This window comes from Haemorhous mexicanus, chromosome 16 (assembly GCF_027477595.1).
Source record: "Haemorhous mexicanus isolate bHaeMex1 chromosome 16, bHaeMex1.pri, whole genome shotgun sequence".
NCBI classification, from domain to species: Eukaryota; Metazoa; Chordata; class Aves; order Passeriformes; family Fringillidae; genus Haemorhous; species Haemorhous mexicanus.
Genome location: NC_082356.1, coordinates 4,986,303 through 5,014,301, shown reverse-complemented (window position 1 = coordinate 5,014,301; position 27,999 = coordinate 4,986,303). Strand labels below are relative to the sequence as shown.

The following is a 27,999-nucleotide window of genomic DNA, read 5'->3' as shown; positions in this document are numbered from 1 at the left end:
ATTAATAAAGCAGGATTTTTTTGTTTTATGCAGACCCTGCTTTGCTGTGCTTATCCTTTAATCTACTAGGAAATACCCTGGAGATCAGTGTCATGCTGGGAGCATCCCTTAACAATGTAGCATCCTCACCACACAACAGAAACTCTTCCAAGCCTTACCAGCTGTCTCCTCCCACTCAGATCTGGTCCCACAGTGCTTGGAGCAGCTGCCAGGGCTGTCCCTGGCAGGCAGCAGAGTCCCTGCCCCAGCAAAGTGCCCTGGGCTGCAGGACCCTGCTCTGCAGGACAGCCCTGGGCACCCCTGGCTGCTCTGCACAAGAGACAATCAGAGAATGTACTCACAGCGTCTGGAGGCGTTGGGATGTTCCAGCTTTAGGAGATGGCTCCAGGAGCTGCAGCTGCCTTGTCCTGCAGCCAGAGGTTCCTGTGCCAAGGGCTGGCAGTGATTCTCCCCCAGTCACTTCTCAGCATCTTCACAGCCCTGACTGATTGAAAATCTCTCTGTCTCTGTGCTGTGCCCGGGGTGGCCGCAGGCAGTGCCCTCAGCCCTTCTGGGTTGGGAGAGGAGCTGCTCCTGAGGAGATATGTTATTTTGAAGCTCTTCTTGATTGCCAGGAGTTCCTTCTGTTCCAGGAGCCCAGCCCAGCTCAGCAGAACAGACACAGCACAAGGACTTCTCTTGTGGGTTGGGTGCTCAGGCCCTGAACATCACTCCCTGAGAGGGAGTTGAAGAAATCTCTCAAGAATTCAAAGTCACAATCAATCTCCAACGTTTCTTCAAGTTTTAATGGGTCCCACTGAGGGACACGACTGAGAAAGCGTCCCCAGGTTCCAGTTAGAGCAGAACACTGGAGGCAGTGATGCCAGCTGGGGACAAACAAGGCAAAGGTGTCTCTGGTGCTGAGCAAAGCTGGATGTGTTTCAGGAATGCAAAGGGCCAAGGCCTGAGCCCCAGCCCCTGGCCAGGCAGATCCTGTCCCTCCCTCCTTGCTCAGGGCTCTTCCCGGGATGGGCACTGGCATGTAGGGATGTGCAGTGCCAAGGGCAGGAGCATGGGGCGGCCCCTGCCAGGCTGCTGAGCAGGGACAAGGAGGCCATGAGGCCCCAGGCCTGCAAGGGTCACTTGTCTCCTGCTCCTGGCTCAGGCCCAGGCCCAGCAGCCATGGCCAAAGTGCTGCCCAAGTTGGCTCTGTCAGGGCCTGGCAGCTGCTGCCCATGCCTGTGCCCTGTGCAGCCCAGGCTGTGCTACGGTGTCCCTGCCCTGCGCCTCTGTCCCTGCAGGCTGTGCTCATCCCCCGGCTGCCCCACCTGGCTGGCCCCTTCCTTTGCTGACAGCTCTGCCTCCTGCCTGCCTCTGCCTGCCCACACAAAGCCTTGGGCTGACCCAGGCTCCTTCTGAGGGATGTGTTGCACCACAGCCCTGCCCTGGCAGGGAAATTCCTTGTTCTTTTTTCCCAGTCTGGGCCTCCCAAGCTGCCCTTTGCATTAACACTTTCTTTCTCTGGCTGTACTCTACTATGTCAAAAGGATCCACCATCTCTGAAACCACCCTTCAGTCCCTCCCAGGGCTCTCCCCTTCTGTCCTCAGTCTGCACCCCACTGAGCACAGAGCTCCTCTGTCCCTATACAGTGCTCATGTGCTTGAGGCCATGGGCGCCTGGACAAGAAGGACGGTTCTTTCCTACAGGAAGGAAACCACAGAGCCCCAGGGTTTTGAAGGCAGATGAGAGGCAGGCACTGGAGACCAAGGTAAGCCAGACCTGTCTGTCCTTGCAGCTTTGGTCTGAAAGCAACCCTTGGATATTTGGGGAGTTTTGGAGGTACAATTCCATTTCAGCCATATGTAGCAGTGTATTTCTATAGCCATGGGTGCCTGGAGCAGAATGACAGCTCTTCTGCACAGGAAGGAAAGGGCAGAGCCCCAGTGTTTCACAGGCAGATGAGAGCTGGTCTTCAGGAATCCAAGGGAACCTAGACAGTCCTGGCAGCTTTTATCTGGGAGCTCTCTTGGATATAAGGAATTTTGGAGGCAGATTCCCAGTTTTGGCTATGGATGCCTGCACATGAGAGATGTTTCTTTCCATGGAAAGAAAAGCACAGCCCCCCGAGTGTTTTGACGGCAGATGAGAGGTTGCCCCCCCAGATGCCAAGGCCATCTAGAGCTGTCTGTTCTGGCAGATTTCATATAGGAACAATGCTTTGATATAATCAAATATGGAGGTAGAATCCCAATTTCAGCCCTGAACCCCTGGAGGAGAAGGAGAGTTCTTTCCCAGAGGAAGGAAAACATGGAGCTCCATGGCTTCAGGGCCGGATGAATAGCAACCCTCAACATGCCAAGGTCAGCTGGACCAGCCAGGCTAAGCCAGCAAGACTTGTTCCATGTTCTTGGACCCTGGGGGCCCTGCAGCAGAACGTTGTTTCCAGAAGGCCCAGCGATACCACAGTGGTCTCCTTGGCTCTGCAGTGTCACACTGGCCCCTTGCTTCCATGGGGACCCATAATGTCACACTGGCCCCTTGGTTCCATGGGGACCCATAGTGTCACACTGGGCCCTTGGTGCCATGGGGACTCAGAGTGCCAGAATGGTCTCATTGCTTCCATGAGTCCCTGCAGTGTCACAAAGAGCTCCTTGGTTCCACAAGGCCCTGCAGAGCCCCTTGATTCAACAAGGCCTCAAAGTGCCAGAATGGTCTCCAGGACTCCATGATGCCCCACAGTGTCACAAGGGCACCTTGGCTCCATGAAACCCTGAAATGGGGAAAGGCCCCTTGATTCCATTGGGCTCCTCCCTGTCACACGAGTTCTTAGTTCCACCGCACCCTGTAGTGTCACAATGGTCTCCTTGGTTCCACAGAGTCAGAATCTCTCGGTGGTCTCATGGAGCCCCACTAAGATCCCCTTGATTCCATGAGGCCCTGCCGTGCTACAATGACCCTTAGGTTAAATGGCCCCTTGGTTCCCGTGAGTCCTGAAGTGTCATAATGGTCTCCATGGTTCCACGAGGCCCCAGAATGTCACAATGGACTTTTGGTTCCATGAGCTTTCGTACAGCCAACAGCAGTGTCCTTGGCTCCACAGTGTTACAAGGGACCCTTTGTTCCATGAGGTTCAGTAGAGTGAGATGGACACCTTGATTCCATGAGGTTCTGTAATGTCCCAATGGACTCCTTGGTTCCATGGCCCTGCTGTCCAGAATTGCCCCTTGGTTCCATGAGGTTCTGAACTGTCAGCAGGAATCACCTTGGTTCTGCAGTGTCATAACCAACCCTTGGTTCCATGAGGTGCCAAGCCTCCCACAGCCTCTCAGAGACCCTTCTCCCCCTCACGGCCCCTCACAGCCCCAGGCCTGGGGCTCCTCCCAAAGGAGAAGGGGTCGGGCCCTGCTTGTTCTCCTTTTATTTCAGTCCCTTCACAGCCACGAGTGAAGAAAGGCTGAAATGGAGCCTTTCCCCAGCGTTTCCCTCGGGATTCATTGCGGGCTGAAGCTCTGTGCTGGCGCTGGCCCGAGCGCCACCATCCCTGCAGCCGCCAGGCCTTTGCTGTCCCCCCGTGTCCGTTCCCTGTCCCCGAGTCCCGCCCGGCTCTGGCAGCAGCAGCAGCCGCAGCGCAGGGGGCGCCGGCCCGGCCCAGCCGGGGCTCCCGGCCAGGAGCAGCAGCAGCGCCGGCCCCTTCCCGCCTGCTCCTGCCTCGGCTCCCGAGGGCTTTTTCCAGCTCAGTTCTGGAGTAGAGCAGCAATCACCCACACCCAGCCCTGACTGCGCAGGGCCCGCCTGTGCTGCCCTGACCCAGCCCGCAGAGAAAGAAAGGATCGGGTTCCAGCGCTGTTTTCAGCACTGCTTTACTCACCCTGAGGTGACAGCAGGAGGCTGCTGCTGCCTTTGCCTTGGCAATTGGAGATCATGGCTGCTCTTGCCACTTGAAATTTATCTGTAAAACTGCAATTGCCTTTTTTGATCAGTGCTACCCAGAGTGCTTTCGTGACAGTGAATGTGGGAATCCTTAAAATCAGAGTGTTTTGGGAAAGCTGCAAAAGGCAGGCATCAGAGACAGCAGAACTGTGATTAGAGCTGAGCTGTAACCGTGAGATAGGGCAGCAGAAAAGTTAAATAAGAAGTGGGAAAGTATGGACAAATAGAACAATAGTTTTTGTACTAAGGCTTGGCTAGAAAAACTCCCTAAGCTGCAGAAGAGTATATCTAGCCTGATATTAGGAAGTACTGAGCTTAATAAATGAGCTCTGAGCATTGTGGCTCACAAGCAGGTATTGTATTCGAAATAATCAGGCATTGTTTTAACCGAAGGTACGTGTGCTTATAATGGTTGGATAGAACTACTGTCAATATGCTTTACTTTGTGTGATTGGTCAAAAAACTTTTAAAGTAAGTTGTAACATTGAGTTCTTTGTCTGCTGCCGAGGAGACAAACTGCTGGCATCTTCCCATTGTCATAACCATGTAATGAGACTGATGCTGGAAAATAAACACCTCAAGACACATTCCTCAGCAGTCCCGTCCTGTTTGTGATTTTGTACATAGACCCCCGGCCGGCAATAGGTGAACTCAGGCTTTTGGTCACAGGCATCATGATTAGCAGATCTTGAAATCCCCTAAAGTCCCTGAGCACTAAGTCAAGGAGAATTAAAGCCACACAGACCACATTTGCAGTGCTCAAACACGGCCCTGTTGCTGCTGCTGCTGAAATAAAATCACAGAAATTGCCTCTCAAGTGTCAAATCAAATGAAAACATCCACCAGGAGGAAGAGAAACCAGAACTTCTCGACTCACTTCATTGTTTCTCCTTCTGAGCAGCAGCAGCAGCAGCAAGTGGAGATGCGCAGAGGTATTTCCAGCTGCTGCTGATCCCAGCTGGAGCCCAGCCTGCTGCCCAGTCCCAGCGGGAAGCTGAGCCCAGCCCGGGGAGCTCCCGCAGTGTCGGGAGCTCAGCGCACGCGGGGCCAGGCCCAGAGCCCCGGGCACGGCCGCCCATTGCGGGGCAGCGGCGCAGACGGAATGTCCTGCGGCCCAAACCTCCTGCTCCTGCCACACAGCGCCAGCGCTCTCCCCCTCCTCCTCCTCTCCCAGCACGGCACAAATCCCAGCTCGGAGGAGGCTTCCCCAGAGAGGGCTCAGGCTCCTGCTTCAGCCTCAGGGTCCCTGCAGAGGAACAGGGCATCTTTCGGGCAATTCCACAAGCTCTGGGTTCCTATTTCATGGGCAATCTGGGATGAAAATGGACTTGTTAGGAAGCACAAAAGCAGAGGGAATTGATCAGAAATTATTAGGAAAAAAATGACCCTTCTTAGAGACAAAGTTTGCCAAGTCATTCCATGCATTTTTCCTTTTCAAATTCTTCCAGTCATCTCCTGAGAGGTCCAGCATGTTCTGGTACTTTTCATGAACTGACTGTACTCTTGATTCATATCAATGCATGAGATGGAGAAGCATCTGAACTGAACACTGAAACAAACTCCCTCTGTCAGCCCATTTTCATCTTCTAGCTCACTTTCAGTATGTCCATGGGCATGTTGGAATGATTATCCCACAGCTCTCCATTTCTGGCTGCAGGCTCTGGAGATTCTTTCTCTGCATTCAGTCAGGTTTGCATTCCCTAACAATTCCTGGTAGCCCATCATGTTTTCTGAGGGTAGAACAGTAACATTGAAAACCTCACCAATGGCACAACTGCCCAGCCCACAAGGAAAAGAAAGAAGAAGCTGTCAAGTTCTTCAAATATTTGTCCTGCTTTGCTGCAAGAGTCGTGCTGCACGCACAGTGTGGAAAGCCAAGAGGAGCTGCAGTTGGTGGCACATCTTGTGACAGAAGCTGCACCTCGTTCTCCAGGAAAGATTCTTGGAAAGAGCAAAGAGGACTGAGGAGCAGATGATGGGAAAACTGAAAGAGCTTTTGAGAAATTCAAAGAAAACAGAAAGAAACCATCTGAGATATTTTACTCAATTTATTTTTATGCTCCCCTTTTCCATCTTGCACTACTTCTCCTTCCCATTAATTCCAAATGGATCTCACCTCGAAGATCCATGACTTGGCAAGTTGTAGACAATTTCAAATACCATGAGCTACACCCAGTTTGCCTTCCCCTGTTTTTTTTTGGAAAGCAATGCTGGAGAGGTAAGTGCAGTGCTTGGGTCAGGTCCATATTCAGCACTCAGGGAATGCGCTCCGATAGTGTTTGACCCTCAGCACGGACAATGCACAGCAGGGACTGAGGGGATTCCTGTGCCGCTGTGCAGGAGTGCAGACTCTGGGTCTTGGCTGAACACGGCCAAGTTCCCGTGTTTGGACAGGCTCAGGGGCTGCCCCCGGGGAGCGCAGGGCTCGGCGCGGGGGCGAGTGGGCAACGGACAAACGGACACGGGGACAAACGGCCCCGGCGCTTCAGTTGCAGCGGCAGCAGCAGCAGCTAAAGCAGCAAAATCAGCAACTTTGTCGACTCCCTCTCGCTCTCCAGCAGTCCTGCACCCTCTCCCGGTCTCCCTTTCCCGAGGTCCCCTCCTCTCCCAGTCTCTCTCCCCATGCCCGGTCGGGCCATGCCCCCGGCCCGCCCCCGGCCCCGGGCGGGGCTGCCCCGTGCCCGGCCCCGGGCGTCCCGCCGCGGTCTCGCCTCCGGCCGGCTCTGGCCGTACTGGCGGTGGCGCTGCTGGGCGGGCATCAGTGCCTGGGGCTGGGGCGGCATCGCCTCCCTTTGGCTCCGCCTGGCCCGAGCCCGGCCCCGGCCCCAGGCCCGGCCCCGGCCCCGGCCCCGGCCCCGGCCCCGGCCCCGGCCCCGGCCCCGGCCCCAGCCCCTCCCGGGGCCCGCGGAGGACACAGGCGGCGCGGCCGCTCCCGCCGCCTCCGCTGCCGCTTGCCCGGCCCGAGCTCCGCCGCTCGGCAGCGCGGCCGCCGGCCCCGAGCCGCCGCTGTCCCGCTGCAGGGAGCGAACGCCTGGGGATGGCCGGCCCGGGGCGCTTGAGGGGCGCTCGGGGGCCGTTGCCGGCCCCGGGCCGAGCGCTGACAGCCGCGTCCCGCCGGCAGGGAAGGCGCAGCAGGGCCTGAAGGAGCAGTACCGGCTGGGCTCGCTGCTGGGGCGCGGCGGCTTCGGCAGCGTCTTCGCAGCCACGCGGCTCTCGGACGGTGCCCCGGTGAGCGGCGGGCGCAGGAGGAGGAGGAGGAGGGGGCGGAGGAGGAGGAGGGCGGAGGATGGGGCAGAGCAAGGCAGGCGGCGAACTCAGCCCGCTGCTTCCCTTGGCTTGCAGGTGGCCATCAAAAGGGTGCCACGGGAGCGCGTCCGGCACTGGGGCGAGCTGGTGAGTGAGCGGGGCCAGCGGGAGCAGCCGGGCCGTGCCGGGCGGGGATGAGCCGAGGCCCGGCAGGGTGGAAGCCGCCAGGACGCCTCGAGGGAGAGCGGGCGTGGGGCCAGCGCAGGGCACAGAGCATCCCAGGCTGGCTGAGGGCTTCCCGAGCCCTGGCACGGCATCAGCCCCACTGACGGCATCGTGCTCCTCCCGCAGCCCGACGGCACCAGCGCACCCCTGGAGATCGTGCTGCTGGCCAAGGTGTCCACTGGCTTCCCTGGTGTGGTCCAGCTGCTGGAGTGGCTTGAGCTCCCCAACGACGTCTTGATGGTGCTGGAGCGCCCGGAGCGGTGTCAGGACCTGCAGCGTTTCATTCGGGCACGGGGCTTCCTGCCCGAGGAGGTGGCGCGGGAGCTGTTCCGCCAGGTGCTGGAGGCCGTGCAGCACTGCACCAGCTGCGGGGTCCTGCACAGGGACATCAAACCAGAGAACATCCTGGTTGACCTGGCCACCGGGCAGGCCAAATTGATTGACTTTGGCTGTGGCACCTACCTGCAGGACACAGCCTACACTCACTTTGCAGGGGAGCCCACACAGGGTGTGCTCCTGGTCCCAGCATCTCATGGCCCAACATCTCACAGCCCAAGCTGGGTGTGGCAGTGGGGATTCTCCCTTCTGCAGCCCTTCATGGCGCTGAGACTTCAGCCAAGCTGCTTTTGAGCAGGGCTGGGTGTGGAGCCAGCTTCCAGCCCTGCAGGCAGCCTTTGCCCACCACTCTGCCCAGGACTGGGGCTGGGGCAGCCAGCCCAGCAAAAACACCCGTGGGTGGGGGTAGCCGAGAGGGGGGGTCGGAACCAGTGCCCCAGCCAGTTTGGTGTGCAGGTGAGAAAGAGCTTGGACTGCTCCACTCGCCTGCTTTGTTTTGGGTTCATAATGTTTTTTGGAGCAATGCAGGCAGGGAGGATGCAGGCATGGTTTTTCCCCCAGCGCTGAGTGGTTTCTTCCTTGTTATGGTGGGGCCTTTCCAGGGATTCCACTGCCCTCTTCCAACCCCAGTGGCTTCTTTTCCAACCCCAAGTCTGTACACAAGTCCCAGGTGCTGGTGAGAGGGCAGTGCGTCACACCCCCTGTGCCACTGGAGCAGGGATGCTGGGGCCAGGCTCTGGGAGCAGCAGCATCCCCCTGATGAACTCCATCTGTATTCCATAGGAACACGGTCATACAGCCCCCCGGAATGGACCCACTTTGGCTGGTACTATGGCAGGCCAGCTACCATCTGGTCCCTAGGCATCCTGCTGCACCAGATGGTCTGTGGGGAGCACCCTTTCAGGAAGGGCCAGAACATCAGCTGGGACCATCAGCTCTCGCTGCCACAAGGGCTCTCTCAAGGTGGATCCTCATCTCTGGGCACGGGGGAATACCAGTGCTGGGAGACAGCAGCGGGCTCGTGAGCATCCTGCTCTGGCAGCTGCTGAGGAGGTGGCACATGTCCTGCTCTCCTGCTCTCCTCCAAACCAGGGAATGGATGGGAAAGCTTAGGCCCAGCTCTGAGCACATCCAGCATGGCCTGGGCACGGGAATAGTGGGGCAAAGCCAACAGGAGCCTTCTCCAACTGACCGGCGGTTTGTGGTTTCTCTGCCCAGAGTGCCAAGATCTGATCAGGCGGTGTTTATCCATGCTGGACTTGGACAGACCCTCATTAGAAGAGCTGCTCTGTCATCCTTGGATGCAGGATATTCATCTGCACTAGAAGAAGGGAGAGAGCCACAGGCACACTGTGATGCAGGGCCCTGGTAAGTTACAGCTCCACACATGCCTTGGCAGTCAGAAGCAAAGGAAGCCAGACTTTTTTGTCCTGCCCGTGTCACTGCCCAGGGCTCATCAGATGGGAACACACAGCCCTTGTGCTGGAGCTGAGCTGCTCTGCCCAGCACTGGTGGCCACCATCTGAGCTGGTTTTGCTTGTCCTGGTTCCCTGACAGCTGGGGCCTTGGGCAGAACCTGAGAGCCTGGTCTCACCCCAGGGAAGGAGAAGGAGCCCCTGGAGAAGCTGTACCAGGTGGGACTGCTGCTGCTGGAGACAGCGAGGATGACATCAAGGATGGCAACCTCTTCCTGGACCTGGCCACTGGCCAGCTGAAGATGATGGACTTTGATTGTGGCACCTTCTTCAAAGCCAGGCTCCACAGCAAATTTACAGATGAGTCCACACCCAGGGGGATGCTCCCAGATTTGGGCATTGCACAGCCTGGCCGGGAACCAAAGGTTCCCCCTTTGCTGGGGCAGATGCAGCTGATCCTTCAGTCGCCTGCCCAGCTGGTTTTGGCAGGGCTGGGGGGGATGGGCTGGGCTGGGTATGAAATGGGAGTGGGCTCCTGGCCCTGCCAACAGCCCCCAGCCCCCACCGTGCCCCGGGCTGGGGCTGGGGCAGCCAGCCTGACACAAACAAACCCCATGGTGGGAGCAGAGGTGGGACTCCAGAACCTGTGCTGAGGCTGCTTTGCTGTGCAGGCAAGGAAGGGCTTGGGCTGCTCCACTGCCCTTGTTTGCTTTGGGATCAGCGTTATTGTGGGGAGCAGTGCAGGGGGGAAGGGAGAAAGCCTGGGCTTCCCTCACCTGTGTGTGGGTTTTTCCTTGCATGCAGGGGTTGGGCCTTCCTCAAGGCCCTGGCAGAGATAAGATTTTTTTACCTTTTTTCTTGTTTCCCCTTTTTGTCTGTAATCTATTTTCAATAATTTGTTGTTTGTTTTTCTAGATGAAGCCTTATAGGTTGGGTCCAGTCTGGATCAGGAAGTGCTTGGGACCAGCTGCAGTGTGGATGGGCCGTGCCCTTGGAGAAGGCTGAGGACATCGTTTGGGACCAGCTTTTCTTCCAGCAGGGGAGGGCGTGAGGTGGGTCCCCGTCTGCCTGGCATGGTGGGATCAGAGCTTCTGGGAGATGGCAGCGAGCACAGGAGCCTCCTGCTCTGGGCAGCTGCTGAGGAGGTGGATGTGCCCTGGCTGGCTGCAGGCTGGGCACACGTCCTGCCCTCCTGCCCTGCTGCCAAAAGCAGCAGTGATGGGCAGCTCTGGGCACCGCTCTGAGCACGGCCAGCATGGCCTGGGCACCGTGGGCGGCTGGGACAAGGGCACAGGAGCCTTCAGCTGACGGGCAGTTTCTGCTTTCTCTCCTTGCAGCCGGGCTCTGCGGGTGCTGAGGCTGCTCTGGGCTCTGCCAGGGCTCTGCTGGAGCTCAGCACCAGGCTGGAATCAGCCAAAGAAGAAATGGTGTGACCTGCAGCACAGACTTGCTTGAGCATTTTGGCAGCACAGCTCAAGTTTGCAGAGTGTACACCTCCATGGGAAAAGATGACACCCCCCAAAAAATAAATTTGTTCAATAACTTCTGAAATGAAATCAATCTGGAATGCCCCAAAATGACATTTCTCAGCTTGCTCAAGTTGTAGCTCAGCCTTTCTCTGAACAGTTCTCTCCCCATCTGCCTCTTACTACTGCTCCCTCTTTTCCCTCGGTGAGTTCCCAGCCCATTGCAGCCTGTATCACACTGCTGCCTTCCTTGGTGCCCCTCCCCACGAGGAAGGCTGAGCCCCAGGCTTAGGGATGCATCCTGTCACTGGCTGAGGAGCAGCAATGTCTCAGAGGTCCCATGGGATTTTGGTGTCATTGAGAGCCACTCTCCAGCCCTCAGCTCTGCTCACTGCTGAGCTCCCACTCCCTTTCCCTTGTCCTTCCTGCAGGATGAGCTCTCTGAATCCCCTTGAGCCTCTCCATCCTTTCCAGCCCACACACCCACCTCAGTAAGGCCGAAGCTGAAGCTGCTCTGTCTCCTCTGGTGTACAGGGTGATCTTGTCCCCAATGAGTTGCAGCTGGACCAGTTGCTGAAGATTGGAGGCGGGCCTGATATTGACAGGCCACACCTGCAACCCACAATAACTAGTGATATGTAAGAGTAAGGGAAGAGGAGTGAGAGGAGTCAGATTACTCCTGCAAGGACCTGGAACAGTCAGTGTGTAGAGGAACTGCCTGTGAGGAACATCAAGAAGGTGTGAAGCTCTGACAATACGAAATCCTTGCTCTATGATGACGCTAGAATTTGTGTTATCTAAGACAACACTCTGGCACACCATCCAGTCCCCTGTGCAGGGAGCCCCAGCCCCAGAGCACAGCACACAACAGTGCAGTCCAGGCTGGAACAGCTGCCCGACAGGCCTGGCTTGGCTCTTTGTGGCAAGGGAATGCTCCCTGTTTCCAGCTGTCCCTGCAGAATGGCCCCTGGGCAGAGCCCAGCCGGGCTCCCACTGCAGCCCCTGGAGCTTGGGGCAGACAGTGCTCCCAGAGCTGAGGTTCCTGGGGAGCACCCGGAGCTGTGCCTTGCACTCTGCTGCCATGTGTCCCAGTGCAGGCTGGCTAGTGCTGTGTGAATGCACCAGCCCCTGGTTTGAGTGACAGGGGCCTCGCCCAGTCACATCTCTGCCAAGGCTGCAGCATTTCACTGGGCAGAACCTGACAAGGCATAGAGAGCAGAGCAATGAAATTATCCAGACTGGGTTTTTCAAAGGCCCTTTAGAAGGAAGGGCTTGAGAATAAATGCTCTCTGTTTGCCACATGAACATTGGGGAGAGTTAGTGTCTTTGTCTTCAACCCACTCCCCCTCGAGCCAACGTTACAGCCACCCACTCCCTCACACATCCCCCTCATGCCTTCCCACTGCTGTGTCCTGTCAGGGCTTCTGCAGCCCCTCATCCCTTCTTGGCCCCGTCCCCTCAGGGTCTCCCCCAGCCCGGCCAACCTGCCCGGCAGCAGCGCCACAGCCCCACAGCAGCTGCAGAGGAGCCCCATCCAGAGGCACCTCGGAGCCCTCAGCAATCCAGCAAGCAGCACACGGGCAGGAGGACACAGATGGCGCTTCCTGCCTGGGACAGGGCTTGTGGCCATCTCCAGGCACCGCTCTCACAGGGATCTCTGCAGCTCCAGCCCCTGCCCACCCGCTCTGTTGGCAGCACAAAGGCTTCAGCAGAACTACCAAAGGCCAAGGGGCTTCTGGCCATTTTCCCTGCAACACAGCATGCTGGGACAGCTTGCTGAGCCCAAGCACCATTTTTCCCCTCTTCCCCTATGCCCTGCAGACCCTGGGACGCAAAAGAAAGCTCCCGGGAGTCTGTGTATTATAACACATTCTATATTCATATACTAAAGAAAAAACAAAAATAAAAGAACAATCATGAAGAAAGAGAATATTCCCGCTGGCTTAGGTGGCCCCAGCAGACAGAGCCTCTGGGCTCAGCTCTCTGCAGATCTCCAGCAGCGCAGCCAGCCAAGCCCCGACAGACGAGGGCGTGTCCTCCATGCCCTGCAGAGCTGATCCTGCAGCCTCTGGAAGACGGAAGATCGCTCACTCTGGAGTGACTGGAGGACATTCAGTGTATGAAGTGCCATGTGTGACGTGGCACTGCTGGTGTCCTCTGTCAGGTGTTCAAGGGCTGAAAGAGAGAGGAACAGAGCCACGGTCAGATCCCGAACCTGAGAGAACCCGAGGAGAGTCCCCTGCCAGGGCCATTCCAGCCGGCTCTAGCCATGGCCAGGAGGGAGCAGGGACCAATGGGACCAGCCCGAAGCTCCTGGCCACGAATCCCCCATGTGGCCCTGAAATCTCTGTGTGCTCTGCCCATGCCGCCCCTCATCCATACAGGGAGCAGAGCCCTCTGCAGCCGAGGCAGGGCTTGCAGCTCCCCCCGTCAGCCCCTGCTGTCCGCACGCTGCCCTCACTCACCGTTGCAGATGAGCCGGAGCTCTTCCTTCTTCCCCCTCAGGTGCCGCCCGGCCATCCCTGGGAACACAGAGCCTGTCACAGCCCCAGCGGCACAGCTCCCTGCCAGCGGCGCTGCTGGCACTGTGGCCACACGGCCTGCTGGCCCGGCAGGGCTCAGCCCGGCCCCTGCTGCACGCTGCCGCCCCAGGGCACGGCTGCGAGAGGGCGGCAGCAGTGCCAGGGCCAGGCGGGGCTCGATGGCGCCGGGCCCGGGTGGCGCTGCCGGGGCAGCAGGTGGGGCTGGGGCCGAGCTGTGGCAGGGCCGGGAGGGAGCCCGGGCTCGTGGCTCACCAATGAACCTGATGGCCGCCACTTGCAGGGACTCCTGTGGGCTCTGCAGGTAGGGCAGGGCCCGGCGCAGGTGCTCGGCTGCTCTGCTCCCGTGGTCTGCCAGCTGGAGAGAGCGGCAGGAGGGAAGGGTTGGTGCGGGCTCAGCCCCTTGGCCGGGCGCTGCCTGCACCCAGCCCCAGCCTCCCCTTCCTGCACAGCCCTGAGGCGCGGCCAGCAGCCGCTGGTGCCGGGCTCTGGAGGGGCAGAGGGCCGGCTGCTGCCCGGGGAGCCGCGGTGCCAGCCCGCCCCACAGCTCCACTGGGCCAGGGCTCCATCGGAGCCCGGCTCAGGCCCACAGGAGCCTGGAGAAGAGCCCGCACAGCCTCTGGGTGCAGCAGCGGGCAGGGGCACAGCTGCCAGCCCCGCACTCTGAGCACCGCCCCCGGGGGCCTTCTCCAGGCTGAGGCTGGGGCTTCCAGGCCGTCCTTACCAGGCACTTGGTGAACTTCCACGGCTTCTGGTTCTTCACCAGTCTTTCAAGATCCCTCCTCTTCAGGAACTTGACCACACAAAGCAGCGTTTCCTGAGAAGCCTGGAGAGCAGCAGAGATGCAGAGATGGCCCCACAGCCCAGGGCGCAGGACTCACGTCCCTGTGCCAAGGCCTGGAGGAGGCTGCAGCCCGGCAGGCGCCAGGGCAGGAGGCAGCCGAGCCCCCTGCCAGGGGGACAGCAGCAGCCCACGAGTCCTCACCTGTGCCACACGCCGATTCTCATCGTGGCAGTGGAAGAAGAGTGGCAGCAGGCTCTGGCACAGGGGTGTCTTCAGGGCCTTTTTTTGCTTTTCCAGTGGAAGAGTCACCAAGGTTCTGAAGAGCAGTATGGAGAGCAGCTGCACCTGGCTATTATTCTGTATTGAAGGAAGAAAAGAAGACCTTAGCATTGGCTGCAGAGGGCTCAGCTTGGCCCAGGCCTGCAAATCCACAAGGCACAGTGCCTGGGAAGCACCCAGTGGCCGTGGCTGGGGGCAGCGAGCCTTACGTGGTCAAAGAGTGGCAGGAGTGCCTCAAGCAGCTGCAGTGTGATGGGGCTGGGCATCAGCATGTCATTGTCCAAGATGATAAAGCTGAGAAGCATGACTGTCATGCTAACTATCTCTCCATCTGCGTCCCACAGGAGCTCCACAAGACTTTCAGTCAGGCTCCACATTTTTTCGGTCTGTGCGGAACACAAGTTTGTGAAACGCCATCCTGCAGCTGCAGGGCCCAGAGGCCAAAGGCCTGTCCTGAAGCACTCGGGCAGCTGAACTGGGAGGCAGGAGAGCTGGGAGCAACACCCAAAGCTCAGCCCACAAAGCTCAGCCAAGCCCAAGGGACTGCATTCCCCAGCTCAGCCTCAGCTGCTGCCCCCTTCTCACCATTGAGGGCTCCTCAATGAGCTCCAGAAGGGCCCTGAGCGCCAGGCGACGCCTCTCCCTGCACTCGCTCTGCAGCTGCCTTGACAAGATTTCCAGGACTCTGTTAGCACCGCGTTCACTCAGGTCCAGGAACTCGAGGACCTGAAAGGCACAGGGCAGTGACAGGGGGACCCGGCCGGCAGGAGCCCAGAACCGCACAGGGCTGGGCCCAGGCAGCAGCACAGGGCACGGGCACCGTCCCAGGCAGCTGTGGCTCCGAGAGGGCAGAGAGCTGGGAGGCAGCTGAGCGAGGCAGTGCTGGCCATCAGGCTCACCTCCACAAGGAACGCCAGGGCAGGCAGATCCCAGCGTGGCTCCCGTGTGCTGAGCAGCCGGAGCAGGTAGCGAGCGATCTGGGAACACAAGGGGATGGAGACACAGCACATCTCCCTGGCAGGAGAAAAAGGAACCAAGACTTTTGGCCAGGGGAACAAACCTCTGCCAGGACTGACTCACAGAGGTCTGGTCTTTCCCCAGTGTCGTGGTTTGAGAAAAAATAGTTTTTTTGAGATAGTGTGGTCACGCCAATCGGTGTCCAGATTTTAATATTGGCACCTGGTTTGTCCACTGAAAGCATGGATACGCCTCTGAGAACACAGGGGTTAAAAGCTGTGAACTCCCACTAGAAGTTCCTTTTGAGTTCCGGCCCTGGACCAAAGGAGACCTCTCCCCTGTCCAACTCTGAGCTGGGCAGGGAGGAGAAGAGCCATGCGGCCGGAGGGAGGTAGGCCAGGCCTGGGCCGAAGGGTGGAGGAGCATTGCACTGCGAGGGCTTCGGGAAGCCATCCCCCATTCCCCCCCCCGGAGGGAGAGAGAGCAGGAGCAGCCTGTGCTTGTGATAGCGCAGCTAGAGTAAGAAAAAGGGGGGGAGGTGCCCAGCAAGGCAGCCAGCCGTAAGAGTTCATGAACCAAACCAGCAGAGCCTGAGACTTTTAACCCTTCTTGAGACGATGAAAACCTTGCAAATGCTAATTCCTCCTAAAGTTAGTGAAATTGAGAAAAGTTGAGAAGAATCCTAAGTGAGAAGAGATGATAGAGTGGCTTTTAGCTAGACTTTTCTTAGATAGCTATAGACAAAACCCTTGAGTTCCTGTGACACAGAAACTGCATTCTAGGGGGAGGCAATGGCTCAGAGCCAAGAGAGTGCAGTGATGCGAAAGTGTGTAAACAGAGACGAAGAGTAGAAGAAAGTTGTAGTAGTACCCTCCGTCTTCGATGAAGAAGAAGAGAAAGATGATCTCTGTTCAAGAGACCCCTCAGCCCCAAGAAGTAAAACATAAGGGAGACAAGTGTCCCAAAAAGAGAGAGACTGTACTCTTTTTTAAAACTAAACAAAACATCCTTAAAAAGAAAAACCCTAGAAGCAGCTCTAGTCCATGTGCAGTGGTGAGAGCACTAGACATAGAGGAAAGAAGTCACGATAACAAAATGTTCTCAGGGCGGTGCCACACGTAACACAGAGACACGAAAAGTTTCGACTGTTTCCTGAGTGAAGTCTGTAGTGCAAGAGAAACTCCTCTCTTCTCAAAGAACTAAGAATTGATTGTCCAAAGAGTAGCAGCAGAATTAAGAAATTTAGTAGAAAGAAGAGGAAGAAATTTAGAAAATTTTCATCCCGTGTTCTGTGTGTTTTTTCCCTGTAGTTTTATGTTAATAAAGTTTTTTTCCTTTCAATCATAAGTTAGAACCTGCTCTTCTCTGTCTCTGATCACATCTCACAGCAGATACCAAAAAAAGAAGTTTTCTCATAGAAGCACTAGCATTTCGCAAGCTCAAACCATGACACCCAGCATCCTGCAAGGGGCCCTGGCCTATCTGGGAGGTGGCTCCTTGTGGGCACCCTCCTCTCCCAGCCTTTTCCAGTCTGCTTGACCATCCCTCGTTCACAAGGCTCTCTGGGCCACAACCACGGGGACTGTGTTGGGAACCCTGGGAACAGAGCACAAATGTCAGAGGCAGTGGGGAGAAGGGGGTCTCACCTGGCCAGCAGACCCACGGCATAGTGGTGGGTGTCAGCACACAGCAGCGTGTCCCAGCCACCCCTGCGTTCCACTGCCACCACCACATCCTCCTGCTGCATTCGGCAGAGCAGGGACTTCAGGGTCTGCACTGCAAACCTGCGTGCAGAGCAAAGCCCACGTCACACTGGGAGCACTGGCTCCTGCCCAGGGTCATGGCAAGGACAGGAGGAGCAGGATGAGCACCTGCTGGGGCTGGTGGCAAGGCCATGTTGCTCCTGGCATCCTTTCCAGAAGGTATCGACCTCCTCTGGCACATCCAGAGTGCTGAAGAACACTTGGAAGAGCAGATGCACAAGGAGGCGGGGGAAATACACCGTCACCATATGTGGGACACAGGGCACCTGGAGGATCTTCCACATCACCACAGCTGCCTGCAAAGGACAAAGCCCCCCAAGACAGCCCTCAGTGCTGAGGTGTCCGTGTGGCAGGGCCCAAGCAGGGGAGGGAGAGGCCAGGAGAGACGCAGGAGGAGCACGGGGCCTGGTGCCCCTGAAGCTGCTCCTGGGCCAGGTTTCAGCCCAGTCCCTGAGGCAGGGAGATGCAGTGGGGCAAGGAAGATGGAGAGCTGCTGGATAGGCGGCGGTGGGGCCAGCAAAGGCCAGTTGCAGAAACTCACAGCCAGGGCAAAGACACCCGTTTTGTCCCCATCTGAGGTGCACGTGCTGTGCTCTGGCCAGCTCCCCAGCACATCCAGGAGTATCAGCAGCACCGGCTCCGCAGTCCTGGGCGAGCACATGATGCTCTTCCACATGGTCAAAGCAGCTCTGTGGGGTTAGAGCTCTGTCTCAGGGGGCTCTCAGACACAGCACCATGGCCTGGGCAGCAGTGGGGATCTGAGCTGGCTTCCAGCTCTGCCTCTGCCCACTGGCCCTCACCAGCAGCACCCAGGCAGCCCAGCCCTATGGGGACAGTCCCCTGAGGGGTGGCAAGGGAGCATTGGCAGCAGGCTCGGGGGCTGACGTGCAAGGGCTGGCAAAGAGAGCAGCCAGGGAGCCCTGGAACTCTCTGTTGGTCAGACACTTTGGCCAGGCTGTACAGGCTGATGGGCTGGGAGCCCTGAGCCCTCTGGGCAGGTGGGCCCCATACCTGTCACAGGATGGGGACACACGCAGGAGCGTCATGACTACGTCAGCGGGCTGTGCTTCAGTGAGATCCAGCAGGGTCCTGTTCAGCCTGTGCTCAGCAAACTGATTGGCCAGGAGCCACTGGTGGATGTACCTGACCAGGGCGGGCACCTGGAAAGGGCACAGGGAGACTTGGAAAGCTGCCAGAGGGAGGAATGTCCCCAGCTTCCCCAGAGAAGTGCTGCCCTTCCCAACACACTGCCATGTGGCCTCAAAGGTTTCCAGTGACCAGCAGGCGTGGCTTGGGAGGCCAAGCAATTCCTGGGAGGATCAAACCCTGGCCACAGGCTGCTTACTTGCTTTGGACTGGAAAAGCCCTCCTCTACGAGCATATCCAGCAGGGCAGCACTGGTCTTGGTTTGGAAGATGTGCGAATATGCTCTGAGCCCAGTGCCCATGGGGCTGGTCTCTTCTTCCCGAATTCTCTTCAGGAATTTGCAAACCAGCTGTAGGAGAAGGGCAGGAAGCCAGGGATTTTGCATGGAATGCTCTGAGCACTGTGACAGCAGGCCCAGCCCAGGTGGGGATGGCTGCAGGTACCTGTGCTGTTCTGTGGAAGAGGCCACGGGCAGGGTCCTGCTCTTGTGTGCGCTCCAGGGCTGCACCTGGCAAAGAGGGAGCACAGCCAGAGCTGAGGGGCTGCGGGAGAGGCAGGAGAACACAGCCCAGCCCTGTGCTTCCCAGGCAGGGACAGCCCTGGGATGCCCCAGGGGATGGAGCACAGCCCTGTGGGGTGTCTGCCTAGCCCCTCTTCCGTCCTGTCCATGGGCATGGCCCAGGGGATGGGATGGGATGGGATGGGATGGGATGGGATGGGATGGGATGGGATGGGATGGGATGGGATGGGATGGGATGGGATGGGATGGCGCAGCGCCCAGCTGGCTGCAGGCACCAACTCTGTGGCCCAGCTCTACCACTCACCACCACTCAATGGCTCCAGCTCTTCAGTCTCCTGTGCGGGGACAGGTCCAGGGCCTTCTTCCTCTTCTTCCCCCCAGGCCAGCTTGGGCCCTCTTGTGGCTCTCTGCTCCATGTCTTGCAGGAGAGATGCCTTGGAAAAGCTCCCAGTCAGCAAGTCCTACAGTTGTGCCTGGAAGGCACCTTCGAGAGAGAAGCCTCGGGAAGGCTACAGGACAGCAAGTCCTGCACTCTGGTCTCGAGGGCTCCTGCCACAAGGACAGGAGACTCCTGTCAAGGATTGTGGTGTGGCCTCAAGGGCACTGGCAGCAGGGATTGGAGATGCCTCCGGGGCACCAAGTCCCACGCTCTGCCCTCAAGGGCACCTGCAGAAGAGGAGCCTCGGGAAGGCCACAGGTCAGCAAGTCCTGTGGTCTGGCCTCGAGGTCAGCTGCAGGAACAATGCCTCGGAAAGGCTCTGGGTCAGACACGATCGAAGGCGCTGTGCGGGGGCTCCTCACGGCACCGCTCTGTGCTGTCCTGTCCCGTTGCCTGCTCCGAGCACTGTGGCCTGCTCTTGTCACCACCAGCTCCTATGTCACCACGTGTCACAAAGAGCCCTTGGACACCCCTTCTGTGCCATGGTTACCATGCTGCACCGTGTCACAAAGTGCCCCTGCACACACTGCCCCCTGCCATGGGGCTGCCCCCAGCTGAACCAAAGTGGCCCAGGCTGGAAGGAATCTCTCACCCCAAGTGTTTAAGGCAGCCCGACAGGGTCTTTAGGAACAGCTCAGACCATCAGCAAACGCTGCCCTGCTCTCTGGGCTCAGGGCAGCAGAAGGAGACCCCAGGGCTGCCAAGGCAGCCGCTCTGGGAAGGGCACGGGGCCTTCCACAGAAGCTGGCACGGCCTCCTTGGGACACATCCCAGCTGGTGGCCATCCTAAACCTGTGGGTGTGACATGGACAGGGAACGTGTGGGCCATGGCACGAATGCTGCTCTGACCCCTGGGCCTGGGGAGCACTGACATCAGCAGGTGTGGCAGAGTCCCTGCCCAAGCAGACCTGCCACCCCCCGAGCCCTGGCAGCGCTGGTGCCCATCTCCTGTCCCAGAGACCTGTGCCCCCGGGGGGCTTCTGTGCCAGAGGGAGCCAAAGCCCACCTGCATTGGGGGCTGTGCTCCTTCCTGCAGGGGCTGTTGGCAGGAGCACCTGGAGCAAATGCTGGCAACACTTGGTCTCGGTCAGAAGCTCTCACTCCATGCTGAAATGATTTTCTATTGAAGTAATTTCCTTTAGCACAGAAACACCTTAGTGGTGAAGGCACAGAAGAATCTGGCGTTTAAGACTCCTCACTTCAGGAAAGCTTTACTTCCCATTACTCAACTCAAGGAGTTCCAAAAAGTTGCAAACTTCCCAAATTCATTGGGATGGCCTGAGAAGGTGAAGAGTTGGAAGTTTGCTTCCCATCTCAAAGCAGCAACTCATTTACCCAAACATCATCCACTGAGAGTCACTTTACAGAACATAACACTACACAGAGGCAAAAAAAGGGCCATTCTTTGGTTTGCAAATGGTTTTCTATGAAGGCATGATAACATCCTAATTCTCTTAAGGAATAAAAGCTGTCCAGAAATGAAAGTCCACTCAGTGTTGCAAAAGTAGCCCAAACAAATGAGTAGATGGCAAAAGGGCTAATCCTCCCCCTGGTACAGATATCTAAGTGGCCAGTAAAGTACAGCTCTCCCTTCTTGTTCCCTGCAGGAGAAGCAGGACCATGAACAGGAAGAGTCACAGATATTCTTTCTGCCCTCTGTAAGGCAAAGCTGTGCCAAACCACAAATGCTGCCTTCAAACTGACTCAAATTCCAGCCTAGACCTCTCACCTTCCAGACAACTCCTTCCCCAACACTTCACCAATACCAACCTCCCCAAACTCCCACTCAGAAGCCCTCAACACCCCACCAGGGCCCCCAGCTGTCCCCGTCCCTCCGCAGAGCTTTCCCACCCTCCAGCACACGCCCTGGTTCACTGCAGGAGCCGTGGGATGGCACTCAGGGGGATCTGCTCCAAGGCCTTCCCCGGTGGCAAGCTCAGGCTGCCAGGCCTGGGGCTCCTGGATCACCCTTCCCAGGGAGCCTTCCTGTGCACGGCTGTTCCATTTGCACCTTTGTGCCCAGCTCGGACTTCTCCACTCAACCAGGGCTGCTGGGAAAGGATCCAGAGCAGCCTGACAAGCTCTTTTCTCCAGCTCCCTCCTAACTCTCTGGGGAGGTAGAACATCCCACAGGAAAGCAACTGGTGCCACAAGGAGCAGGCGGCCTCAGGCACCTTTGGCAATGAAACAAGGATTTGTTTGACATAAGCAAGCACAAGCAATTCACATTAGTCAACAAGTACTTAGCACAGACAGACATAAGTACTTAGCACCAGTTAGCATAAGAAAAACCTAACTTGACATGAGAGTGACTTGACCAAAAGCTTTAGACATAGTCTGCCAGAAGAACTAAGGGCAAGTATGGAATCAGCCCTGTGCAGGGAAGCCATGAGGAAAACTTTGTGCTGCTTTGGGGCATCGAGATTGCTCCTGGCCAGTGCCTGGACAACAGCTTCAAGTCTAGGAATCTGACACAATGTATTTCTAACCCCCTGCCTATCGAATCACCTCAGCAGTGTAAAGATGGATGGTACGTTTGATACAATTCCTACATACTGAAATTTCCACTGAAATTTCTAAGTGGCAGAGAAATATTTTAGTGGGGTGCAGACTCCTGCCCTCCTGCCAGGTCAGTAAAAGGGCTTTTGGCAGACAATGCATTTGTCTGCTGATTTCTCTGAATTAGGGAAAGCCCTCAGGACTGCTATATCCTGAGGGAACACCCTTGGCCTTGACCTGTAGGCACCTGCACAAGATTAAAATCAGCTGTCTCAGCTCCCAGGAGCTCTCTTGGCCAGCATCCTGACATGGATGCGGGGCTGCTGCGAGGCACTGCTGGGACCCAGCAGGACAGGACCGGCTGTCTCATGTCCACGTAGCACCCCTGACACAGACAGCGTCATCCCAAAACCCGACAAACGCTCACCTGTCAGCAGAGGGGAGCAAGGAGCACTGGGCTCCTCTCCAGGTATCTCAGCTGGGCTGGCTCCACAACACACCCCCATTTGAAGGCCTGCTGATGCCCAGCTGCCAGAAATGCCTACCTTGTTCTCTCCAAGATGCACAGGGAGAGCCAATGAGCAGGACGCCTGGAGAGGCAAACCTTCCAAGCCTTTTCTGAGGCCAGGGACACACCAAGATCAGCCAAGGCTCTCCACACTGCCTGGCCCACCCAGCCCAGCTCTGTGCTGGCCCTGGGCCACAGCAGCTTCCACCAAGTAGGAGGCAAATGCATATTGCTAAGAGTTGAAACACAGCAGACAGGGAAGATGTGAAAAGTGTGTCTGTAAAGGCCTTTTAATTCCCAGCTCTCAAAGAGAGCTCTGGGGCTCGTGGCTGGACAGAGATGCCCCTGCTCACACCTCTGTCCAAAGAGGGGGAACACACCCTGCTGCAGGTGTTTGGGTTGGTCTCTGCAGGTCCAGGTGGATGCCAAACCTGCTCCTCACAGCCTTCTCCCTTGCCCTGCCCCTCTGCCAAGTGCAACGGGCCTCAAGGACTGCAAGGAGCACAGAGAGCCAAAGTAGGACACTTGCACCTACCGCACTGGGAGCTCCCTGGGAAGCACTTTCCTTGAGAAGCAAGCCCCTTTCCTTCAAAGGCATTTCCCCAAATGTGTAGCTTTTCTGGGGAACACCAACACACTCTTAAGAAAAGCTGGCAAGGCTGAATGACTTCAGGTCCTTTCAGGACAGGCACTCCAGCTCTAGCTCCTATTCCCCCAAGTGTGTTTCCAGGTGGAGGTTCAGGGGTGCAGCCCCAGGCCCTCTACAAACACAAGGTGCCCGCTGCCTCTTCACCTGCCTCAACTCCTGCCTGCGCTCACGGCAGGAAAACCAGGCTGTTCCCAGCCAGAGCCCAGAGCCCTGTCCCCACAGGACGCTCTTGCCAGAACCTTCCAGAACTCTCTGCTGTGCATGCAGAGCTTTTCATGCCCGCTCCCAACAGGCTTTGGAATGCAGAGCACAACCTGGCTGGCTCTGCCACCAGCACGCCCCAAACACAGGTGGAGGAAGAAGCAGCAGGGGTTGTTTTGCGGCCATGCCCAAGAGAAACTGGAAAGGTGCCCTCGCTCTGGTCTCACTTGGTTGGCTTTCTGACTGGGTCTGAGCCTGGGGCTGCCATTCCTCGGTTCTGGGGACCAGAACCACACCTGGGATCCCAGCACTGCCAGGCAGCGCTCCAGGCACTGGCACGGTCATGTGTCTGAGTCTCAGGCACCGTGCTGCTGCTTCATTTGCTCTTAGGCACACCCAAAGCTCTCTGTTGAGCCCAGATGGTCTCTGGTTCTGCCCTCTTCCTGATCCTGTGCAGGGATGGAGCAGTGCTGTGCTTTTAGGAAGCTGTTCTTGAAAACGTTCCAGCATTCCAAGCTCCTTTGCCCTCTGTGGATGCTTGCCATGGAATGCCTCACAGCTGGGTTCAGAGCATCCTCAGGATGGCTCTTCCAAAGTCCAGGGGCTCCAGGGTGCTCAGCAAGGTCTGTACCTCCACAGCGTCATGGAAATGGATCTTCAGCACAAGGAACTTTCCAGCCTGATCTGCCCTCGTTCCTCTGTGTCTGTGCACAAAACACGGTGTGGGAGAGAATGGCAGGAGGGGCTTGTGTGTCCCAGGGCCCCAGATTAGCATCACTCCAGCTCCACAGAGATGCAGGTAAAGCAAAGAAGCCAAACAGTTTATTAATGGAAGGTGAAGCAAAGGGATGAGCTGGGAGGGAAATAAGGGGATGGGCAGGTGTGGAAGCGCTCTGCAGCCACGGGATGGAGGTTTGCTGGCCGCACACCCTTGGTGGCTGAGGGCACACATGAGAGTGGCCGCCCCCTGATCTCTGCTGAGACCGTCCAGGGTGGCGGTAATTGCTACGGCGTGGGTGACAGCAGGAGCACGGCATGAGAAATCAGAGGCGAAGGAAACAAGGAAGGATCACTCGTCTGAGTTTCTGAGGAATGTTTATTTCTGAAAGGGGTCCAGTGCATGTGACAAAGAAAATGGGTCTGACTAGCATTTTTAAAGAGAGGATGGTACAAGGGGTGGCTACAACTCTCACCCAATGAGGGGATCTTAGGGGAGGAACAGATCACTTAGCTACTCCAATAAGGATCATTCAGGGGAGGGAAGAAGCCTCACAAACCAATCAACCATCGAGACATAGCTAACTGACACAGAACATTCGAGAATACTAGGGGAGTGACTACGGAGACTGACAAGAGTAAGGGGTAGTACAACTGAGATTGACAAGGGCTTCTAAGGGAATGAGGGGGGAGCAGGGAGACTGACACTGATGGGAAGACTAGTGGTGGGAAAACTTTGTGGTAAACAACTTAGGACTGAACCATTAGGGGGAACAAAATGGGGTACATGGGAGAAACCATTATAGCAGACTAACATAGGAAATCTAACTTTTATATTAAAACTACTGTAAAACACCAACTACCACAGGCAGGGTCTGAGGGCAGGAGGGAGGGAGCTGTCTACAGGGAGGGAGAAGGCAGGAGCTATGGGAGCTTCCCACAGGCTCAGCTGTGCCAGTCATCAGCTGTGCCTGGAGCTCCAACTGGTCTCCTCTGGTCTCCAGGTGGTGTCACCTTCCAAGGGATCTGGAGGTCTTAAAGAGACACTGGTTCTTCTGAGCCAGAAGATGAAAGTAGCTCTGCAGCTGTTCCCTCAAACATCATCTGTATAAATGTGCTTATATGGGAAGGGATGTTGTCTTCACTCAGGCCTTGAAGGGCTGGAAGAGAGAGGAACAGAGCCACAGTCAGAACCTGGATGTGCAGGAATCCAAGGAGACCTTCCTGCCAGGGCCATCCCACCCAGCTCTTGCCATGGCCACAAGACAGGAGGGGCCAAGGGGATCAGCTGCAAGGTGCTGGCCATGAATCCCCTCACCCATGTCCCTGAAATCTCTGTGTGCTCTGCCCACGCCACCCTCGTCCACAGAAGGAGCGAAGCCCACTGCAGCCAGGGCAGGGATTGCAGCTCCCTGCCCAGGCATTGCAGCTCACCCAGCCAGCCCCTGCTGACAGCCCGCTGCCCTCACTCACCCTCGTGGAGGGCCTGGAACTCTTCCTTCTGCCCCATCAGGAGCAGCCTGGCCCTCCCTGGGAACACAGGCTAACCATAACTAAGGCTGCTGTGGCTGTTATCCAGTTTGTTTTATGGCCTAATGAGGTGAGAAATTAATGGATTTTTAACTTCCTCTGGAAGGCGAGCGCATGGATTCAGAGCTATCACACACTAACTGTGTGTTTTTGGGGTATTTTAATAATGGTACTTACTGTGAGGAAATGACATTGGGGGAAACTTTCTCTCAACCCTTCACCCAGCTCTTTGGGTCTGTCCCACCACTTTTCAAAGGGTTCATATCCACTCTAAATGCTAATGATATCATACAGTGGTTGTTTTTGCTGATAGGCCTGTTCTATTTAGCATTCAGAGATAGGGGAAGATTAACCTGGATAACCACGCTGACACCTACCCCAGAGACAAGGGATGCTGCTGCCCCAGAGCCTGACCCTGCCCCACAGCCCATCTCAGAAATGAACCACCCAGACTGGGTTCTGGTGAAGGAGATGGGCCAGATGCTGAAGGAGTACATTTCCCCAGCTGGTGAAAACCCTCCCCCTGCCTCAAAGAGGGAGAGTCTGATGGTGCAGCAGTGGAACCCACAGATGTTACAACCATCCAGGTTCCAGCTGAACTGCAGAGGCAGTCACAGCCAGCGGCAGTCGCTCCTGCAGAAACAAGGAGGTCTAAGATGAAATCAGAGCATCCAGGTAAGGATAAGAATGGAGGGCCCTCATAACCCACAGGGGAGCCAGTGGTTGAGTTCATCACTGAGTCCCTGATGTACGAAAGTCCCTGTGGATGAACTGCACAAGGACATTGTACACCGGAGATGTGAGGCTTATACAACCTGGTTACTTCGGGTCGGGGACCTTATGGTCACAGGCGTGCAACTGGATGGTGGTGAGGTAAGGAATTTGGGACCCTTGACCCAGGACTCAGGTATGAATCAGGTATTTGTATCGGATCCAGGGTCCCTTTCCCTCTGGGAGCTGCTTATAATGAGTGTCAGAGAGAGGTTTGTCCACAGGGAGAGAATGCAGGAGCACCACCATAGAATGTGCTGGAAGACCCTCGAGGAAGGGATCCAACAGCTGAGAGAAGTGGCAGCATTGGAGGTACTCTTTGGGAGGGATGGACAGCATGACAATGACCCTGACAAAATCAGGTGCACAGGGCAAATGCTGTGGAGTCTGGCAGATCTGGGGCCATCTCAATACACCACCTTCACTGCAACGATTAATGCCGATACCAACCAAGAGACAGCGGGCTCTGTCACCAACAAGCTTAGAAATTGTGAGAGTATGATCAATGGCCCAATGCAGGCTCATGTCTCTGCTATTATTAAGAGCCTACAAGAAGAGATGAGGGTGGAGAGAGGAAGAACAGTTCCCACATGGCACCAGTGCGAGTCACAGGCCCCAAAGTCACAGCCCAGCGTTCCCCAGCCAGAGAGAGAGGCTACATCCCAAGGGCTGACCTGTGGTTCTTTCTGTGTGACCATGGGGAAGACATGGGAAGGTGGGATGGGAAACCCACTTCTGTCCTGGCAGCACGGGTGCGTCAGCTCAAGGAGGGAAACACTAACGGAGGGAGTTCCACTAAAGTGAAGGTAGCCTCAACCTCCCATGTCCAAGCTACCGGGTATGATCTGTCAGATCCCCTTGAAGGAACCTCTACCGTGTATGCCCAGGAAAGACATAATAACCAGGGTTAGAGGGGCCCTGTCTCTAGCTTGGAAGAAGCACAGCCAAACCGGATCTTCTGGACGGTGTGCATCGGATGGCCTGGCACATCATAGTGACAAAAATACGATGCCTTGGTTGATACTGGTGTGCAGTGTACCCTGATACCATCGGGACATGTTGGGGCAGAACCTGTTTCCATTGCTGGGGTGATGGGGGGGATGGCAGCAATTGACCCTGTTGGGAGCCCAGGTGAGCCTGACTGGGAAGGAGTGGCAGAAACATCCCATTGTGACTGGCCCAGAGGCTCTGTGTATTCTGGGCATAAACTTCCTCCAGAATGGCTATTACAAAGACCCAAAGGGACTCAGGTGGGCTTTTGGCATAGCTGCTGTAGAGGCAGAAAACATTAAGCAGTTGAACACCTTACCTGGACTATCAGAAAACCCATCTACAGTAGGACTCCTGATTGTGGAAGAGCAACAGGTGCCAATTGTGCACCGCCATCAGTGTCAGATGAATCGAGATGCTGTGATCCCCATCCACAAAATGATCGGTGAGCTGGAGAGCCAAGGGGTGGTCAGCAAAACCCACTCACCCTTCAACAGCCTCACTTGGCCTGTGTGCAAGTCTGACAGAGAATGGGGGTTGACTGTGGACTATCATGGCTTGAATGAAGTGACTCCACCACTGAGTGCAGCTGTGCCGGACATGCGGGAACTCCAGTACAAGCTGGAGTTCGAGGCAGCAAAGTGCTTTGCCACTATTGACATTGCCAACACGTTTTTCTCCATTCCTCTGGCAGCAGAATGCAGGCCTCAGTTTGCTTTCACCTGGAGGGGCGTGCAGTACACCTGGAACCGATTGCCCCAGGGGTGGAAGCACAGCCCCACCATCTGCCATGGACTGATCCAGGCTGCACTGGAAAAGGGTGAGGCTCCAGAACATCTGCAGTACATCGATGACATCGCTGTGCGGGGGAACACAGCAATAGAAGTATTTGAGAAAGGAAGGAGGATCATCCAGATTCTGCTGGAAGCTGGCTTTGCTGTCAAGAAGAGCAAAGTCAAGGGACCTGCCCGAGAGATCCAGTTCCTGGGAGTAAAGTGGCAAGATGGACGGTGTCAGATTCCCACTGAGGTCATCAACAAGATCAACGTGATATCTCCACCAACCAGCAAGAAGGAAACACAAGCTTTCCTGGGTGCCATAGGGTTTT

General features: G+C 56.7%; 1 protein-coding gene across 1 annotated transcript; it reads left to right on the top strand.

Moving 5' to 3' along the window:
- Positions 1 to 6,071: 6,071 nt before the first annotated feature.
- On the top strand, positions 6,072 to 10,061 carry LOC132334601 (serine/threonine-protein kinase pim-1-like). Its single transcript, XM_059860708.1, has 5 exons — positions 6,072 to 6,128; positions 7,253 to 7,303; positions 7,508 to 7,889; positions 8,501 to 8,680; positions 10,048 to 10,061. The coding sequence occupies exons 1-5, from the start codon at positions 6,072 to 6,074 to the stop codon at positions 10,059 to 10,061; spliced, it is 684 nt and encodes a 227-aa protein (XP_059716691.1).
- Positions 10,062 to 27,999: the final 17,938 nt, after the last annotated feature.

Excerpts from the sequence above, each read along its gene's own strand:
- LOC132334601 (XM_059860708.1), top strand. The coding sequence starts at position 6,072 with ATGAGCTACACCCAGTTTGCCTTCCCCTGTTTTTTTTTGGAAAGCAAT. Across the intron at positions 7,304-7,507 it reads TCCGGCACTGGGGCGAGCTG|CCCGACGGCACCAGCGCACC; the intron begins GTGAGTGAGCGG and ends CTCCTCCCGCAG. Across the intron at positions 7,890-8,500 it reads TGCAGGGGAGCCCACACAGG|GAACACGGTCATACAGCCCC; the intron begins GTGTGCTCCTGG and ends TGTATTCCATAG.